General features: G+C 40.3%; 1 protein-coding gene across 21 annotated transcripts in view; it reads right to left on the bottom strand.

Moving 5' to 3' along the window:
- The window catches only part of CELF1 (CUGBP Elav-like family member 1), a 67,796-nt gene that overhangs the window by 3,727 nt on the left and 42,904 nt on the right, over window positions 1-21,165 (bottom strand). For 13 of the 21 annotated variants that reach the window (XM_075427426.1, XM_075427425.1, XM_075427427.1 and 10 more), the window contains 4 exons: window positions 15,712-15,825; window positions 15,349-15,534; window positions 14,319-14,462; window positions 4,115-12,710 (listed from right to left, as the gene is read on the bottom strand). In XM_075427426.1, coding sequence (XP_075283541.1) covers window positions 12,583-12,710; window positions 14,319-14,462; window positions 15,349-15,534; window positions 15,712-15,825 — 572 coding nt within the window. In that variant the 3' untranslated portion in view covers window positions 4,115-12,582. Of the gene's footprint in view, window positions 1-4,114; window positions 12,711-14,318; window positions 14,463-15,348; window positions 15,535-15,711; window positions 15,826-21,165 lie in introns of those variants that run through there. The other 8 variants (XM_075427432.1, XM_075427436.1, XM_075427434.1 and 5 more) reach the window with 3 other exon arrangements.

The following is a 21,165-nucleotide window of genomic DNA, read 5'->3' as shown; positions in this document are numbered from 1 at the left end:
TGAAAGAGTAAAAGCTAGACTGGTTCCTCTAGGAATCAAGTTTCATACCCCCACTGATGTGCTGCATTTTTAATGGGGCCAGTCTTTGTCATTCATAGAAGAGATACCAAACTTGCAAGGAGGAATGCTTCAGGGAGGTCTAATGTTTTTCAGATACAGAAGTCCCAGACAACTGTTTTGGGACTGTTTTACAGGCCAAAGAGAAGAAATGGCAATTCAGAGTTTTAACAACAGATCCACACGCAGAAGCAGACATGTCTCCAGCTGCTCCCCGCCCCCCACCCCCCCCCACCCCCGGCTTCTGTGTGAAGTTGGTGGCAGTTCTTCCCCAAGCAAAGGTAAATACCAACAGCATCATCTCATAGGCCACCAGCTGGACCATCCTGGCCTGTGTCATGGCTGCCTAAGGAAACATAAACCCAAGGGGGGGGCCCTTCCTGAGGTAATATCCCTAAGGAAAGCAGGACGCAAAGGAATAAGGAACGACAGTCTACCCAGAAGCTTTACATCATAGCAGTAATGATCTTAAGAGATTCCATCCATAAGTTTACCCAAAATTTCATCAGAAAAATATTTTTAAAAGAAAAGCATTCTAAATGGTAAAAAAGTCTTGCTACAATCAGACTGATACTCTTTTGGAGGTTTATATACTCCATGATATTTGCATTATTTAATTTAGCATTGTTTTTGAGTTGGTAATGTGCTAGACAATGTTTCAGAATAGACTCTGCGTACTTTCAGACTCTGGAAGCAGAAATTGTGGAAATATCTGCGGAAGGCTAAGGAAGAGTAACACTGAGGCACAGCTGGTTAACGTGCAAAAATCACCTCAGCAGCACTGTTAAAATTGTTATGTAGGTACTTCATAGATTTTTAGGGCTTCCATAAAAGTCCAATTCAGAATTCAAAAAAGTCTGTCCTCCCTGCACTAATTGTCATCCGTCTCTCTGGAGGTGGGATGGTGGGATGGGCACGAGATGCAGAAGACCGATCCCCATGGAAAGCACTGGTAATGGTGAGCCCATCAGATTTCTGGACCTGGAGAAGTTAAGAGGCCAGAGACAGCAACCACTGGAGTCTGCTACGTAGAAGAATCACGCTAGGACTCAAGAAGGGGGAAAACAAAAAATCACGTAATTCTTTGCTGGAGCAGACTCCTTTGCAAAATTAACCTTCCGCAAATAAGATGCCTGTAACTCAAACTCTCATATCCCACAAAGCATAGGCGAAGTGAGAAGAGGATACCTTGCAGTCTGACAAAACCTGTCGAACAGGAGGGAAATGACCTGTCATGCATTCTGTTGACTACACTGTACTCAGTTGCTTTTGAATTCTCCTGTGAAACAGTACTTCGTCTCTTAAGAATCAACTCACAACTCGCCTACTGAGAGAAAAACTTCCTATTAAAGTAAGGGCTAGATCCCTGAAGCTCAAATTGATCATTTTCGAAAACCAGAAGCATACTCTGATATGGAACATACCACTCTGAGCCCAGTGTGGCTTCCTAAATAAGAAGGGATAAATGGGTAGAATGACCAAGACACTGACTACCTGTGCTGCTTCGAGAAAGTAACGGCAGAGTGATCATCAGTCTGGGGCTCAAGATAGCTCTAGTTTGTACAAAGTTCAGGTATGGCTTCCACAGTAAATGGTCTGGTTTCTTCTTAGGAACTGCAAATAAGCCTGCAAGGTGCATGGAAACACCAAATTAGGGAATCTCACCTGTCAGGTAGTGGAGCTATACATGCAGTGTAGCTAATCACGCAGCCACTTCTTCAGAGTGACCACACCGAGCTGCTTGTCTTCGTCTCCATTGCTCTTTGTAATGTATCCCCAGTGACTCCTGGCCATATGAAGACAGCAGAACATGGCTAGTAACGTCAGGAAGATTGGAGACTGAGTAAAAACAAGTAGTGAAATGTGGAGGCGGGTGCGAGAAGAAAAATATGTCTTCTAAAAACATTTAACATCAGGACTTAATCTACAGGCTTGTGTATTTCCTACTGATGTTGCTAAATGTAAGAATTCATGTGAAATGCTGATTATTTTCAGAGGGTAATACACTGGCTCTTATTTGTAGTTTAATTATCTACTGATTGGTGGCGGCCTTTTAAATTAAAACCTTCAAAAAAACAAGCCACCTACCCAGAGGGATCTAGTATCAGTTCTGTAAGATGCAAGTGACAGAGCTTTGACTGCGTGAGATGAGGCGAGCCAACTTTTTGCACAAGCAGGAATCTTCCACCCTGCCTCAACAAACCCTTTTTCTGATTTGTTTCTCTCCATCCTTCACCTCAGACATATCTGAACCGCAATCTCTCCAGCCTCCCTTCTCAACAGCTGCAAATTAACTGCCAGGATCCCAGCGTACTGCGCAACAGGTGGCTCAGTGCCTCGCTTTGCCATTGGTGCGCTGCCGGGAAAGGAATGCAGCGCTGAATCCTGATGCTTGCAAGTGCTCTCAGATTTACAATCATGTAGGAAGTAACGGGGTGAAACAGAGTATGCCAGATAACAGAGGAAAAGGACACAGAGGAGAAACATAGCTGCCCTGAGAACACTCGCAGTCTCTGAAATGCAAGACAGCAGAAGGAAGGAGTAACATCACTGAATTTTAAGAGCTTTCAGAAATGTGGCAACGTCATGGCCATTGTGGTACTTTCCTTCTGAGAGAAGCAATATTAATGTCAAACTCATGGCAAGTTTCTAAATGAGTTATACTTTGCCTGCACCAAATATTTATTTTTTACAACTCCTTTTATTTCAAATGATTATCTGAGTTGTAAAAGCAAAGCAGGTAACTTTTGCTTATCACAAAACCTGAGCTAGTAAGTAATCCCAAGCCATTCAGGGTTTCCTTGCATAGTATTCCCAGGACCAGGACTGGGGCCTGCAGATACCTCCATGCTGCAGAACCGGGGTAAGTTCAGCAAGCTCGGCCGTGTTCCTGGAGTGGTAAGGAGGCAGAGGGGCATATGGGGCTTATAGGAGCGGTATGAGCTGGTGCCTACCTACCGCCCCCCGTGCATGTGCTGTTCCTATACAGCTGAAGTCTGGTGTTATGCCAGAGTTATTTAGCCCTTGAGACACCATGAAGCACAGTGCACGGACAGGCGGGTGGCTATGCAGCACCAGTTCCGTGAGGCTGGATATGCTGACACCTCACTCCCCAGTGCATCACATACTTGCATTATCCAGGACTCTCTACTTTTCTGTATCTAATGTCTAAAGGCAACTTGGCTGCCAAATGATAAAAAATGGAGGCTAAACAACCAAAAAAACCTTGTCCATTTCTACTCAAAGTAGCTCATCTACATACGGGTAAGAATCCAGGGTTATACTGTACATCCAGAACAAGTAGTGTTGGGCCACGAAAATTTTTGTGACTCATAGCTAAGAAACTGGAGGATAGTTCTCTCATCTCTCTCCTCATCTTCCCACACCTGGACCCAAAAAGAGCCTCAAGTTTAAGACACAAATACAACACACAAGGACTCTTCTCAAACAGTTTAATAGCAAATAAACAAAGGAAGGTACCACACTTGGCATATACAAAATGACTTGTTGTCGGTGTGTCTGTGCAATTAAAACAGCTTTAAGTTGCCCTTTGGGACAAAAAGAAAAAAAAACACACACACAAAAGGAAGAAAATTCCTTTAACACATACTCGCTCGTTCCAAACTTGTAACAAATCTTTTCATTTTTAAATCCACTACACAAACTCTGTGATCAGATCAGAAAAGCAACACATGCTCCTCTGCTTTTTAAACCATTAAAGTAAAATCCGTAATTCTCTACAGAGTACAACACAATTTCACACAAAAAGACATTTTGTTTTGCAAATCAAAACAAGAAAAAAAGGAACAGCTCAAACAAGGTAAAGAAAAGCATTTCTACGACTGAACCACGACTTCGAGTTGATTAAATCCCGTTACTGCAGAACAGACTCTACATTTGGTCATAGTGGCAATTTGTTTTCTCGTCACATTGTGAATCACTTTACATTGTTTTCTAGTAGAAAAGGCAAAAAACTGTACAAAACCCCTAGTGTTAAATACAATGTTTGTACCAATAAAAAAGCCCACAGGTTTGTCTCCAAAATGTAAATTTTCTTTTTAAATTATTCACAAAAAGCAGCCAAAAATCAGAAAGGCAGCTGCTGCTCCGCTGTCTCAAATCCATTAAAACCACCACAGAACAATTAAAACAACCAAAGGAAGAAAAGGAAAGAAGAGAGGAAAGAAACATTCAACGTTTGGCATTTTGGTTTTCTTCAGATATTTTTCCACAGGTTTCCCCAAAGTTCCTTATGGAACCAAATGCGCGTGTACAGAACGTGCTGGCAGTCACTCAATACACTGCAGGGTATCAGTGCCCCCCACTGACACATAGCCCTGTGCATTCAGACTGTGGGACTAACAGCAGGCAGCCCACAACCCTACCTCCCAAATAAACAAGCCTCTATCCTTTTCTCGTCCTGCTTCACTCCCAGGTGTATGTACCATATCGAGACATGTTCTGTCTGATGAGCAGGTTAAGGACTGTCTACACAAGTCTAGCCAATACCTATTGAGGATATGCTATCCTCAGCCAACTTGGGAGTAGGACAGACAAAAAATTCTTTTGCACCTTTGCATTACCCCAAACACTGGTCAAAAATAAGATTTCTATCCAATCAAACACGATTTGTTTTCTCAGCAAAACCCCTTCCCCTGGGATTTCATTTCACATTATTTTCTACTGTTAAGATACCTACACTAGCTTGCGTCTCCTTCTGACTGAAACTTCATCACAGCACACACTCTTCAGGTGCCTTCATCTAGAAGCTACATCCCAGTTTCTACCTCTGCAGATGGGTAGGGTAGGGGGAAGCCTGCTACCCAGAAAGCAGTAACCTGTTCTAGTTCATCCTGCAAGCCAGAAAAACTGCTTAGCTCATTACCCAATTAAAAACTAAACAAAAAACTAAAAAATCTCCGCAGAGATTCCCCAGCTAAGGCCCTTGAGAAGAGAGCTGGGGATGGTACCCTGTTCAGGTAACAGCTTCAGAGGCTGTTGTATTGTGCTTGTCACTTGGGAAAAAGAGCCAGCAGTTGTGGGACCAGGTTTACAAATGCTTCCTCTGGGATATTTCAAACACTTTATTTCAAGAGCTAACCCAGATCCTTCCAGGATCCTGCCACCGTCTGGCTGATGCTATTAAACTGGGGCTGGACTTCACAAAAATGTGCCCTGAATTATGCAAAATGCTCATAAAGAGTGTTTCAAAGCAGCCCTAGCTTCAGGTAACTTTAGAAACAGAAACACTGTGAAGTTCCCCCACCTTATTGCTCCCCAGCTGTCCCCTTCCACCAAAACCTCCCACTACAGGAACAGTGCAACCAAGCCCCCTGGGAGCCTCTGACAGCACTGGAGATTGGACAAGGTCCAGGTGCTCTGTCAGGCAGACAGTCTAAGTGCACAGGTTGATGCCCTCAGGTGGCTTCTGATCAGATATTTGTCATACCAAAACCACCAATTTAAAGGATACCTTTGAAACCCATTAAATTGCTCAGTTTTTGCACAAACTATAGAAAACAGAGGTGAAGGTGATATATACGAGGGTGTGAAGAAAACAGCAGGAAACATGCAAAACATTTCTGGGCACTATCTTAGTTTGAAAGATTAAAACAAAAACATCACATTTTGCTGAGGAGATTGTAGTTACAAAAAACCCAAACATGCTGGAGCTGAACAAAATACAACATCAAATTTGATCAAATTTTCACTGCAGACTGATAATCACACAGGGAAGCGGGGAGGGGGGGAATAAAAATAAAAATAATAATTAAAAAAAAAAAATCAATAAATGCCAGAGCAAAAATGTAGCTACAATCAGAAGAAAATGTAGTTCAAGTGTTTTCTGCTGATGCCACTCAAGTCACAAGTTTGAACTCATAAAAACACATGCTGTCTCCTCAAGCACAGAAACCAGATCAGCAAAATGTGACTAGGAAGTCTCCTGAAAGATTGAGTCACACCATATAATTGACTTTTTCTTCGAAACTGTGTTTTTAAAACTAAGCACACAGAAAAAACTAAGCCTAGAAAGTGATTGGCTGTATGTTCACAGAAATACAAATACTCCACAAGGTATGCTAGCAAGGCTGCTCTGAAGACAATTACAAAGAATCAGATTCACAAAATCAAGTGGTTATCTTACGAAGGTCTAGAAAAATAGAAATTCTTTTATATTCAAATGCAAGTTTAAATATTCCCCTTCAGCAGTCTTTCTAGCAAAACCAATTTGGCAGCACAAAAAAAAAAAAACCACCAACAAAAAAAAAAGAAACAAACGTAATAAAAATACACATCAGCATCAAAGGTCAACACAAGGTCAAAGGTGAGAGTTCAAGCATCAGAGAAGCTGAAGAGACAAGGATTTGGACGATGTACTTGAACGCCACATCGACATGCTTTAGGCACAACGATGAACAAACGGCAGGAATCTAGAAAAAAAAACAAACCAGAAAGAGGGAGACCCACTGAGTTACACAGAGCAGTACATCCAAACACAGAGAGAGAACAAGAATGGGCACTGTACAATGAGATCTCCTGGGGAAGGGGGTTGACAGGGAAGGGCAGCACATGCCAACGATGGACAAGTAAAAGTCAAAGTACATGAAGGACACCAAGTAAACATCAAACTGCCAGAAACCAAATGGAAGCGGAGGCCTGGACTTCCCTCTCAACACCCAGTCTGTGGAGCACTCCACAGCCTAGTGACACACTGATTAGCATACATTCACCTTGCCCCGTGCCCAGTGTCTCCACTAGCTCTGTTTAGGAGAAGACCAGAGCAAGCTCCCTCCCCAGGAGACCGACTGCAAAAAATTTAGCTCCAGGGCTAAAATTTGCCCACAGAGACTGAGACCATGAGAGACAAGACAGAGGACACAAGGGATTCACAGGTGGTTTGACAGCTGAGACTTTTCTTGCATCCTAACATGGGAAGTTCTTAGGCAGTGGTAGCCCAGGAAATCCATGTTCTTCCCTTCAGCTACAGTCCTTTCTCATTCCCTAGGAGCCCATGAAACTGGGGGTAGGTGATTTGGAACAGGAGAAGAAAAAAAAAATAGAAGACAAAAACTCCACGCATCAGAGAAGAATTCCTTAAGACTTGACTGCAAGTTAAGACTTGTCCTAGCTGAGCACTTTTCATACCATTAGACCTGCACAGGGATTTTCCATTCCCAACCTTTTATATAAACAGTCCCCACCTCCCTGACTTCCTGAGGAGGGGATTCTGGGTTCTGAGAAGCTCTACAGTCACTGTTGCCAGTTTGATGAGTAGAAAAAATGTGTTTCCTGAAGCTTTCTTGAAGAGTATATACATAAAATAATTCTCATAATAAGTGATATAGATACCTTTGTTTCCTCCCCTCACCTTATGAACTACAAGAGACAAGGAACATTTTGGGAAGAATGTGGGAGGTGGGAGAGAGAGGAATCAAGTGTGTTCTTTTTTCTTCCTCCCTCCCTGCCCCCCAACTCCCCTGTATCTCCTGTTTAGGGCCTTATTCTGCAGCACATATCAAAGCTGCTGGTTAGAGACTAGAGCAAGATGAGACTTGTGTATTATCTCATAGCATTTATAGCATGTTTGAGAACGGCAAGTGTTGCATTCTGGTTCCAAAGCAACAACAAGCTCGTTGTCCACTAAACCTGCAACACTCCACTTACTAGAACTGCTGAGATTCATTTGCTCTTCATACTTTCCAATTCAGGGAAGAGACTTAGCATGGAGTTGAAACCAGCCCCAGCAAACAGCATACAATGCAACTCTTGCCAGTTATTTCTATAGTTCTAGAAAATACTCTAGATAATTTGCAGATAGCTATTTCAGTCCTAAATAAGGAAGGCAAATTCATCGCGAACTGAGGCATGAGAAACAACAAGCAGCATCAAATCAAGTGACATCTAAGCATGCACTGTAGAAATTCTTTGTGTGAGTTGTCTGGCGTTTTTTTGACAAGAGATTTTACAAATACTTCACTCGGCAATTTTGAGGGGAAAGACTAAGTTTCGTGAAAGTCCTGAGGTAGGACTGGCCTACAAGAGCAGAGCCATGAGATGCTGGATAAGAACTTAATGACTTGGGGAATGTTATGCCGGTTTGTCCTTGTTTTATTCTCACAACTGTGATAGTTCTGCCTTCTGTGTTCTACATTTTGTGGTAGGTATGCTCACGGATATACAACAATCCTTATGTTTAAATGTTTGCAACAAGAAGCTCTCAAAGCATTTTACGTGTTCACAGTTGCAGCCTTCATTTGCAATTGGCTTTATCCAAGTTGCTTTTAGATACTTCCAAATGAAATAGAAAAATTTCATTCTGCTTGACTGTGTTTCCCTAACTCACAACCATTAATAAGAAGAAACACTTTAGTTAACTCTATCACACAAGCAGAATCTATCATGCTTTGTGACCTTCAGTATTCAGATTAAAAGCTTTTTCTTTATAGATGTATTTGCCAGTGAGAAATTTTAAGGAACCTATTTTCCAGATAGTAGCGCTCACAGGTAGTAAGCTGCCTTAACATTAAAATACAGAGATATTCACCATCATTGTCTCAGATACTTTTGAAAAATTCCAATCCTCATTCTGCTTAGATTAAAATACAATCACTATATAGCAAAGGCATTTTCTAATAATGCAAGCTTTGTATTACTGGAAGAATAAACTACAAAGAGCTACCCTATTTTGGACTGTTGATTATCTAGGGGACCAAAGGATCTATGATTTCCTTTACTCCTTGATACTAAGTAGCATCAGACTAAGACTTCAAATGTTCACAATACTTTTGTCTTATTATGGCATTATGTAGTAAAATCAAATTTCTTCTGAGAAAGACGACAGATCTCTGAAGTAGGCCATTTCCATCTTGTTTCTAAAAATATATAAGTACTTCCTGGTTGCACATGTAATATGGAATTCTATTTAATCAGAAGTCCTACTAGCTTTTGTTGTAGAAAATTCAGATTCTTTGGTTTATGAGCATACAGAATACTTTGTCCATGTGCCGACTTAGGCCAATCCTTCTGCAGTTTGTTTGAACTCACCCAACTCTTATCCTACTATCTAGGAAATAAAGCATTTGGCACTGATTTGATTTGCACTTGAATGAGAGCATGATAGGAATTAAAAATAAAATAAAGTTTAGAAGCCCCAAGTCCCCAAAACCCCAGACTTTCCTGCCAATGAGTGAGGAAGAAAACTGGCTTAAGACTGGAAGACAAGAAGAGCCTAAATCTCCAGAGTCAGTGGTAGTCACCAAACAGACACAGAAGTGTTGACTTTATCTGATCAATTCTGTTATCAGAAAAAAATCTGCCCAAGTCACAAACTCGATACATTTATTAACTTTGGCAACATATACACTGATACACCAAGAAAGGGAAATATGAAACAAATACACAAAAAGGGCAACATCTTCAGCTGGTGAAAACTGATGCAGCTCTACTGAAGAGAGCAGTACTGCATTGCTTCAAACCATCTGAGGATCACATCTTTTAAAATTTAACCTGCATAGATTGTTTTTTTTTCGGCAATACTTACAGTTATGCCAATAAGGCACAAGAGCTAGCCCAAGTTTGGTGTCTTAGGTGATTGTGTATGGGAGGAGTCACTGATCAAACTAAGCCACAGTGTAAACTGGTGAATCTCCTGAAGTCAATAGGAGTTGCACCTATTTGCAACAATGCCAAGCTTGATCTGTAAGTTACAGTATTGAGTATTATATAGGATGCAGAAGCTAAAATACCTAATTTTGGGCAACTGAAATGACTAGTAAAGAGGCCAGAGCAGCAAGTTAAAAGACAAGCAGGACAAAGGTCTCAGATAGTACAGTGGGGTAGGGTGCAAAGAAGGTAAGAGTGACTGTAGAGACCCCAGAGCACAGTGCTCTCCTCCACTGGTTCACAGCGTTCATCTTCCCCATTTAGCAGTTGTTGGGCTGCAAACAGGCCACTGAAAATCAGTAGTTTCAATCATGCACATCATTATGTGTGTAAAACAATCACATTCAGGATTCTACAAAACCCTGGCCTTTTTTTCCAGTGAAATAATTTAGGTAATAAATATTCTCCACCCTGGAGCGGTATAAAACTTCTATAAAAATAGAAACAACATTCTTGGTTACAGCAGGTTGCACTTGGAGCAGCTGCTCCCAACTATGTGGGTTTTTTTTTTTAATTTTTTCCTTTTTTTGAAAAGTACATTATTTATAAAAAAAAAAAAAAAATTCCATTATCACCCTGAAGGCCTTCACACTCCAACACTCTTTTCTCAGAAAACCAGGACACATCTTTCCCATCACGCAGAATTCAAGTGTACATGGTTCACTTTAGTGTATGTTTACGTTTCTAGAGAGATTCAAATAATTAACACAGAAGGGTACCACATGCCAGCGTAACTTGGAAATTTGGCAATCTGGCCTTCGAACCTTTGCCACCACCAAATTATTTAAATAATACTGATAGATCTACCTGTCTGCCATCGAGACAGACAGAGCAGCATCAACTAACTCTCTGATTTTCAATTCAAGAATGGAAAGGGCTCTTCTTGGGTGCTGTGTGTCAGGCCTTGCACTTACGAGGTTTGAGATCCCAGGGGACCCAGTCCCTGGGAATGCCTGACACTCCCAACAGACCACCTCCAACAGACCACTGCCCATGGCTGTGGGTTCTGAAGGCTATCTCAGGTCTGATGGGTTTAGCGTTCCTCCTGCTGGAGCGGAACAGAAAGCCCCAACTCCGTGTCTGACCCACACAATCATCATTTAGCAGCTGGCTCCCAGACTGCAGTGTTGGCTGGTGCCCTGGGAAACAGCATCACAAACCAGGAACACAAAGAAAACAAGGAAAAAGAGAAAATATGAGGTAAATGGAACTTCTGTTAAAGACACACAGAAATTGTAAACTTCCTCTTGTGACAGAGGTGGATTTTGGTGGTTATAAAACAGGATTCTGATTTCTTAAAACAACTCAGGCCAGAGTGTCAAAAGTCCTTTGAGCCCCCTAAAACCAGTGTATAACAAAGGCCCTTAGCAACGCATTAGCAATTTCACAAGTGTGCAGAAAAAGTGTGTGTTCACTGAAGGGGTGTGTTCAATTTTCCTTCAGTATAGAAGATAACAGCTTGTACCAACAGGCAGAATAAGACTGAATGGGTCAATACTCTGCTCTGGTTCCACAGCTCCTGTGTTAGCCTGTTTTGCACTGGTACACACCACCTTAAAGGAAAACTGCAGCATAAAGAAATACCTAATTACTAGACCAAATCACTGTACAAATTGTTTTTTGTTTGCTGTTTGTTTGGCTTTTTTTAAAGTTATCTTTGCAACAGAGTTAAGACTGAGAAATCAAATCCTATGAGAACGTGTATGAGCCTCGAGCTGTGTCAGGGTAACTCTGGGCTTTGTGTCTCAATTTAACAGTCATTTTAATAGAGAAACAAACAGCACTTACATTATGCATATGAGAATGAATTCAAAGTAATAGTCTGCAAAAAGCACATTATTCCACAGAAATGGGGAATGTGATGAACTGTTAAGAAGAAAAAATATCAAAAAAAATTCTGCAAGTTACCAAGCATCAGAAGTTTCTTGTTTCCAGTCCCAGATGTATTCATCCAGACTAACCTGTCTCTCTCTATACCTTTCTACAAAACCTTGATAAAGTACATAGGATAAGTTTTCTTAAATCTGGAGAAATTCACTGCATATCATTAATACTCAACTGTAAATAGTGAAATTTTCTGGGCAGGGACATTATCTAACAATTTTGTAAAGTGCTGTGTACATTCACAGTGCTATATAAACACTATATACAGAAAAAAAAAAATCACTGCAGTTTTCCTTTGGCTTGTTAATGTGTTTACCCTTCTAGCCTGTCTCCTGCTTTAGAGATGATTTACTAAATCCCCACCATGGCATACAGTTAAGGAAATTTCAGAGTGGATGGGGCGTGACAAAGGCTACATGGAGTCTGTTCTTTGCTCACCCAAACTTGGATGGACTCAGTTTTCCTTCCCCATCTTTGTTTCCATCAGCTCTTCTGAGTTAATTCTGCTTTCCCTTCTCCTCTCCCCCATGGCAGCGTGGTGTCAGTTCTGCTTCCCCTTCTCCTCTCTCCCCCAAGGCAGTGTGGTGTCAGTTTATGCTGCTCCCCTTAACCTTGCCTCCCCATCCCCAAGGAGCTGGCATTGGTCCTTCTCAACACACACCGATAACAAACACAGCAAACTTCAAATAAGGGAGGAAAAAAAAAACCAAAAAACAAAAAAACAAAACCCTCAGTGATATGGCACCTAAACTCCAAAGTAAAACACTGGAAACAAAAGCACAAACTTGTCCTCCATCCGAAGCGGGATTCTCAGCAGAGGCTGCAGCCGAGTCTTCAGGGGAAGGTGTGCCAGATAGAAGGCATGAATCAGCTTCCAGGACTGTAAAAACACAGCCTTAGGGCTTCGAATCACTAAGTGCGCTCCTCTCCAACTTACCAGAAGATCCTTCTCACTCCAGTCCCGGAGGGGAGGGGCACTCAGTATGGCTTGCTGTCATTCTTAGAGCGCTTGAGCTGTACTTTCAGACGCTTCATGCCAATCTGAAAGCCGTTCATTGACTGAATGGCAGCCTGTGCAGAGACAGGATTGTCGTAACTTACAAAACCTGAAGGAAGGAAAAGACATAATTACACCATGCCAAAGCTGTCCAGAAACTGGAAACGCAGGTACTCACAAGGTAAGAGAGGCTTGCATGAAATGCCATTGTCAGAAACTCACAAGTGTTTTAGACTCTTCTCAAAAACTTCTTACTAAGGGCTCTCAGACAAAGCATTGCTTTCTGATGTACGGAACTTTGGCCAATGGATATACAAAGCTCAAGAAATTAAAATAACATTTTCTAGTCTTTCAATAAAAGTGAGTACTGCTGTTTGTTTTATAAGAACTCACACCTGGGAGAAAGCCAAACCTGGAAAATTAATCTATATATGAAAGCTCATCATAGATACAAGACTGAAATCACCCTCTTGGCATTATGGGAGTAGATTTGTTTGGAGTGAAGTAGCTGTGAAGGCAGTGTGGCACTTCTACCACTATTATGTTTAGGTTTCTTTCAGATGAAAAGTTGTGTATCTTTCCAGGGAAAGAGAATTCTCAAAATAAACTTCTCCAAGGTTTTGAAGGAACCTATTTTAAACAACTCCAGTCAATGGCTGGCATCACTAGCTGGGGAAAGCATTTCATATGCAGGTGTTACAGCCTCATGCTCAGCATGTATTTGTGTTCTCACAAAGCATCAGATTGTCCACATCTTTTGGCTCAAATACTAAAAAAATACAGGATATTATGTAGGCACAAAGCTATCAAAATCATAGAGAAAGGCTCACCTCTCCTATACCATCACTAGAAATCTCCATCTATCAAAATAGTCACGAGAGCTTACAGCACTACAAAAACGCTACAACTGCTTGCACTGAGATTTCAAAGTGAGGAAAACAAAACCATGAATATTTTGGTCCATATGCAGCCTCCTACTACACAAGCTAAGGAAGAATACGTTCTTTGCTCTTATGGCATCACAGACTTTAGCAGTTAACTGAAAATAGTCTGCTTGGATTGTAACAGTAGCACGACAGGTTGATGTACAGCAGGATACACCTCCCACCCTGATGTGCCTCCCATCTAAATACACAATAAGCAGAGCAAAATTAGGATACGAGATGCAACCAAAGTTAGGTAATAAATAACAGCTGAAATGGTTTTACTATTACAAAGCTCTCAATAATTAGGAGGACGCTTTAAAAATTAGGAGGAGGCTTTAAAAAATGCCTTCGGAGCATTTACAAAACCTCAAAATGCTCCTGTACTATATGGTAGCCATAAAAATGATATATAAAAATATTAATAGAAATCATTCATAATGATAGCACAGTAAATAGTACATACAGCAACATAACAATTAGTGAAAAGACAGAAAGGGAGAAGAGGAGGAACTATACCATGATTACAGTCTGCAAACATGAATCATAGTGAATTACATAGGGCCAAAACAGTATAATGAGGCATAACAATATGAAATCAGGAAAAGCAAAAAGTCACAATGAAGATCAGGAAGATACAGTTCATTGCTGAAAGAGCTTGGATTTATTTCTTTGTTTTTTAAGACTATAGAGAAGGATTCACTACCTGAATTAAAAGCTAGACTAGACAATATACTGGAAAAGAGATTACGAGAAAGCAGCCACCTTTCTACAGGTAATTAAACCCAACATACCAAAACACTTGCTTAGATTGGTCTGCTTGTCAATGAAAACCTTGGCAGAGACAACATTTCCAAATGGCATGAACATCTGCAGCAGATCCTGATCCCCAAACTCCTGGGGGAGATGGTAGATAAACAGATTGGCTCCCTCTGGACCTTCAAACAACAAGTAGGAATATAAATTCAGAAAGAGCATGGACAACAGACATCCACTTCACAAAAAATAAAAAAGTGAAAGAGCCACTCCAGCCAAATTTTCTAGATAAAACAATGAACCTGCTGTTTGCACTTCTGTGGAGTACTTGATTCCAGAATAAATCAGCATGACCCTTTTGCTGGGATTAACCATTCAATTCTAGCTCTTTTTTTTTTTTAGCACCATTTTTGCTTGCAATTTCCACATTGTGCCAAAATTGGTTCACAGATCTTTGCTGTAATAAAAGCTGAACAGTAAGTTTGAGCCCCAGATGCTGACTAAACCAAAAAGGGCTATGTTAAGCTTGTGGCCCAGAGAAACTAAGTAAATCTCAATATAAAATACAAGTAATTGCATTACTTGTAATCTGACAGATTCTTTTCTGAACATCATCCTACACTCTGCTGAAAACTTAGTCCTATATTCTTCACTACTTTACACTATGTGTTAAACTGATTTTGAATCTGAAGGGTAAAGAGATTGGCATGAAGTATCTGTGGGAAGAGGTGAAGGACCAAGACAACAAAATTAACAAAACCACAAGTGGTTTTCTGACAGTGGGATCTGCCAGGCTACAGACTCACACTCTCCTGTCCTCTGAGAAAATGGAGGAGTACGATTACTAAGCATTAAAGACCAGACAAACCCTGGAAGAACCCTCCTGTACAAAAACTACTTTGGACAGCACTTAACAGAGAAACCTCACAGGCTTTCCTTCTTCACCTTCAGTAATTCTAGGATTCTACAAAATGCTGCCAAATAAAGCTATGCAGATAAGGTGGTGCAAGGGCTGAGCTCCCCCTTTCGAAACCCCATCTCAGGTTGTTTCTACAACTTTCTGCCTACCTTCTTTTTGACTTCCTGCTGCACCAATACTCTGCTGTGTTAAGAGACTCTGGTTATAGAGTGTGGGCAATGCAGCAGCAGCATATTGCTGGATTCCAGAATAAGCCTGCGTGAGGGCTTCCATTGTGCTACCTGTCCCATTCGAGAGACCACCACTGCCAAGTCCTCCGTTTAAGGCTGCCATTCCTGCATAAGAAAGAGGAAATAACATGACTGAGTACCTCCATTGAGCCAGACCAATTATTTTTCAGACACTCTGCATTATGACAAAAAGCAGGGAGCAGAAAAAAATCGCACAGAACTAGCACAGCCTGAGGAATGACAATCAGCTCTTCCCCCAGCCCACCACAACACATAGCTTACCTGCTAAAGAGCTAACGTTGAGGCCTGCTGTAGCTCCTGCCAGCGTCTGCAATGCTCCAAGAGAAGCCATTGGATTAACAGAGGAGCTGCTGCTGGAGCTAGGTGAGGAACCTGCTATTAAAATAAGATAATTAAACTTCAAGCACATTTTTTTGTCCTGATAATTCAAATTCTTTGTGAAGTTATTTCTGTAGATAAGACTAGTAAGGAACAGATCAAGGCAACACAGTACACTTTATGTCCAAACAAAATCTCAAACCCACACAACCTGAGTGATTGTACTGCTTGCATCTTCTAATCCCTTCCTACATTTTTGAAAAATTTCTACTTCATCATAACATCTACTCCTGTAGCAATAATAATTTCATTAAGTGTAAGACAACTAAGATTCAAACAATATACAAATGTTAGCTAACTTTGTACCTCAACATAAGGTGACCAGCAGCAACGCCTGTTTCCTGCTGACTAAAGTGAGAAAGAATCACTTGCTATGTATCACCATCTACCCTTGAAACCTCACACAAGGTGAACAAGACCCGAAAAACAGATACTAGGGATATTACAGAAAGCTCCAGACTGAACATATGGTTTTCTCATACTGCTAGAACAGGAACAGCAGATGTTCAGATTATTCTGACGCATGAAATAATTTTCCATTAAAAATCCCACTGCACCAGCTGGGGCTAGGGGCAAGAAAAGTCTTAGAACGAACATGTAAAATACATAGTCTATCCTCTGTTGACTGTGCCACTATAACATATTCAACCACATTTACTCAGTAAGAGAAATCTACAGATACAGTACCTAGCAGACTAACAGGTTACATGGCCTGCCAAATTCTACAACAGGTAGAGTTAGTTCTACAGAAATAGACATCAAAACCATGAGAAAAAAAGTTTGCCACTATGGTATATCAAAAGAAACAGAAATTCAAATTAAGGTCATCTATAAGGTTATGGACATGATAAATTAAGAAAAGAATAGTATTTTTATGATTATATAGCAGTAGTTTTCCTAACAGGTTTGTGGACTACTTCGAAATCTGAAGCAGGTAAAGAAGAAAAGCTATGCATACTGCTATTAAGCTAGAAGTTTAAATCTACTGCGCAAGATGCACTAGAAAATATTTATGGCTTCTACAAATTAAAATACCGAAGACTGATGCTGTACAGGCATCCTGTAGTCTGCTTTCAAGAGGAATTTATCTGTTTGACCAAGTGGGTAACAGAAGAACTGAAATTCAGGCATTTTCAGTTTCCTCTGTGTTTTTGTGATTCTCAGTTATGCTGTGTACATCCACTAAAACTCTTAAAAGAATTGTTTGCATCTTTCAAGCAGATTCACGCACACTATGTATTCACTACTTCATATATGTAGCACAAAGTCTCTGCTGGATTGGAATACGGTAAATGTTTAAAAGTAATGCAGCAAACTTGCCTACCAAGACTCAGCAAAAGCTGTACCTAACAAAAGCTACATGAGAACACAGGGAGCTGCACTTCATATCACTGTTAGTTTTTGTACTGACAGAGGAAACGACAAAACTCCACTATGAGAAGTTCTAGACAACCTCTCTTAAGTCAGAAATTGAAAGACAATGTCCCAAACTATATTTTAAGATACTTACTCTGAAGAAAAGCAGACACTTCCCATCTTGCTATTAGTAGCATATTAAATGTTGGAAAAATACAGAGAACAAGTTACAGTATAACCCTCAAGTTGGCAGAAAAAAAACAGCACAGCTGGCTGAATAAAAGCCAGGTTTCAGAAACGATACAGCTGCCTCGATTGTAGAATATCACTTGCTTCTGCAACACTTCATTGCTAATCTGCATAATTCAAAAAGACACTACATTTGACAGATGAGAACACCGTTAAAAAAACACCAAACCAACAACACAATAAAATTGTAGCGGTATAGGAAAAAAACAATTAATCAAGACGGATGCCCTCCCTAGTTTTTAAAGAAATTAAACAACTAAAAAAGCTGAACAGTTATTTTAGTTTAGCTGACTTTATCAGAAATCTCTTTAAGCAAAACAAGAAATGCTTTAGCAATGAAAATGACAAGAAAATTTAACACTGTTTGGTTTATTTTCTTTATCATATGTATATAGGAATTGCCATACTGAGTCAGCACTCCACTTCTGATGATGACTAAAGGCAGATAAATAACAGTAGATTAGAAATACAGGGCAATTACAAAGGAATGTTTCCTAGGTATAGTCTATATATCCGTGCAGCAATTTGTGACTAGCATTTTTTCAGCCAAGGGCGATGTCTTTGTATTAAAGTTATAATTTCAGTGCATTTTGAACACCAAATTTTTTGACTCTACTATGTTATAAGGCACAAGTTCTGTAATTTAATCATGCACTATGCAAAGAAATAGCTCTTCTTATTTTTGAACTGTCAGCTGACTACTTCACCTGATATCCTGTAATTCTTGTCTTGAAATATCTAACGACTGGTCTTTCCCTATTTGTCTTCATCACAACACTAATGTATTTGTAGGCTTCAATCATATCCTCCTCCCATGTCAGCCTTCTATTTTTCAGGTTCCCTTGTTGGTCCTAATAGAGAAGGAGTTCCACAGTTCTAGTCATCCTTTCTGTTTTTTATGTATTATTTTAGATCAGAAAAATCCCACATAGTAATGGGGATGGAAAACCAGTGTAGCTTTATACATGTTCCTTACTCCATCCCTAATTCTTCACATTGTTTCTGTTCAGTTATTGGTGGATTGTTCATTTTTTCTTTCCCCACTTGCTAACGAGGTTATGTTTTCTTAGATCTATCTACTGAGGTGTATCTAGTCAAAAAGGCTAACTCTAAGAGAACTCACTGAAAATACTTGAAAAGGTTTTCAGAAAATTTGAATATGTAGTAAAAAATAGCTAGGAAAGATAACGAAACTTGGACAAGGATATCAACTACCAACTTGTGGAGGTAGGTAAACTGAGGGAACAGTAAGTCTGTTCCAATTCAGTCATCTAGCATCCAAGCAATGAGCTAAAGGGCACTAAAATTCAGGCAATGAATCTGACTGAACTGCATCAGAATTAGTTCCAGTAAAAGCAGAAAGACTATGATGTCTCTGAAAGCAATTTGGCTGGAAACACACTAAGGGCAGCAAAGTCATCTAGGCTTTGTTGGACCTGTGACGGTTGCCTTTGAAAGAAGAAGAAATGGAAACATACATCATCTTTTGCAGACATTCTATTATGCTCTGGAGCAGACAGTTCTCACTGATGTCTGAGTTGAAAACATGGCAGACAAGACACTCCAGTCCTGAAATACTTGTATAATATTTTCCTGAATGGCCCTTTCACAAACTAGAGGTTTAAATGACTGCCACATGGATTACCTATGGTCAGATGCAGCAGCAGTCTGTTCAGATCCAAAGAGTACCTGCTTTATTGCAAAGTTGAAAGGTTTGCTCCATCCTATTCTACATCAAAGCACACAACACTACTTTGAAATATCTAAACAAAATAGTCTGAAATGAGTAGGAAGACAACACAACAACAATACTTCACACCTCCAACTTCAACCATTTTGACATGTAATCTATCTATAGACCACAGACTCTGGAATGTGTGCACTTCCAAGTTCCCCAAACACAACAGGTATCAGTGCAGATGGGGAGAAAAAAAAAAAAAAAAATCAAAAAAATAACTGTGCATAATGATTGTCTGGATTTTTCCACCAATTATGCAATTTGAGGACCATCTGAGAGAGGTGTCCAAATAAGCATCAGGTGAACATGTGGATAACAGATGGATAGAAGTCAAACCAGTAGCCATCTCATTTGCAGTTAGGTTTAAGAGGTTATTACAGTAGATGCTGCTGTATGTCCCACACACAAGGCAGGCGTTTACTAACACATGGTACTGAACAGCTACATACTGAACTTTTTCAAGGTCTAGGTATGGTTCAGAAGGGATGCTCTGAATGCATGGAGTCCAAGAGCCTTCTATATGGATGCACACAGTGTGAATGCACATATAGATACTAATCAAAAGAGAATTTCAAGTTTGCTTTTATAATAGACAATAGCTTGTTCAGAGTAAAGAGCTAAAAAGCTGTATAGTTACAGGAAGTATCATGAGATTGAATGCTGTCTGTACACTTCCCCTCTTCCCAGTTTAAGTACAGTTTTAAAAGATTAAGCATATTCATGCCTCTAATGAAAAGCACTAAAACTGTTTCAGAGTTTGATGTCAGTGACTACATATAGACCACATATCCTGCAGAACTTTCTAATTCTTTTGAACAAAGCCAATCTCTACTCATTAAACTTCATTTCAAGTATAATTTTAAAGAGCAATATAATAGTGACTGCTTCATGTTACGAGCCTGTGAAGAGTAAACTGACTGATAAATCTGTATAGGATATTAATTCAAATGACCCATCACGTTTACTTGATTGCTGACACACAATCACTTATTGATATGACTGGCAATCACAAAGATGTTTGGATTCAGTACAGAAGGTACTTAAAAATGGACTGCTTCCCACCCCCTAGCCCCTCCACCAGCATGATCAAAAGCGGAACAAGAGTCTTGGGGTATGTCCCTCATCAAGGGAAAACAAACCTGCAGAGTGCTGTGGAACAGCCAAAATTCACAGAGGGGAAACCAATCCCAAAGAATCACACAACAGTAGCATAACTTAAGTTGAAAGGGACCTCTGTGGGTCATCTAGCCTAATAGTCTGCTCGGAGCTGCTATAACCTCTAAGTTAGGTCAGCCAGTTCAGGGTCCTCTCCAATTGCATTCTGAATCTCTGAAATGATGGAGATTCCACAGCCCCTTTGGCACCAGGTGCCTGAGCTTAATCACTCTCTCCATTAATTATATTCCCTTTTATATCCAGTCAGAATTTTCTCTGTTGCAACCTGTGCCCACTGCCCTTGTCCTTTCACTGTACACTTCTGAGCAGAGGCTGTCTCTGCCTTTTCCAGCATGTCTGGCATTTGAGAACTTCACAACCTGCCAGTCCCTTTCCTCACCTCAACAAATTAGAGAACAAACTTGCTCCAGTCAGTAGACGAGAGCGCCAACAAGGAAATCTTAGTTCTAAACGCCAGTCATGGCATACTGTAACCTGGCAATTCCAGCTCTGCTACTGCATAAGGAAATATGGGACAAAATATTCTCAAATATATTCACCTTTATGCTTTCTCTACAATGAGGAAGCATTAGTGGGTTACAAACGCAGCTCTTCTACAGCCTCAACTCTTTGTTGTTGGTGTTTTTTTTACTTATGGAATAGGATACCATAGCTGGGAGTCAAGAGAAAGTCTGTTTGATCTTTAAGGACTGCAGACCACAAAGTTTTTATGTAAAAAACCCCCTGTTCAGCAACAGAACACTCATTGAACTGAATTTTCTTAGGGATTTCTCTAAGTAGAAAAATGTGCAAAGCACCCACACTCCTGATCACATGAC

The sequence above is a fragment of the Opisthocomus hoazin genome, chromosome 7 (assembly GCF_030867145.1).
Source record: "Opisthocomus hoazin isolate bOpiHoa1 chromosome 7, bOpiHoa1.hap1, whole genome shotgun sequence".
NCBI classification, from domain to species: Eukaryota; Metazoa; Chordata; class Aves; order Opisthocomiformes; family Opisthocomidae; genus Opisthocomus; species Opisthocomus hoazin.
Note: the sequence above shows the minus strand (reverse complement) of the source record. Positions and strands in the feature narration are given on the sequence as shown.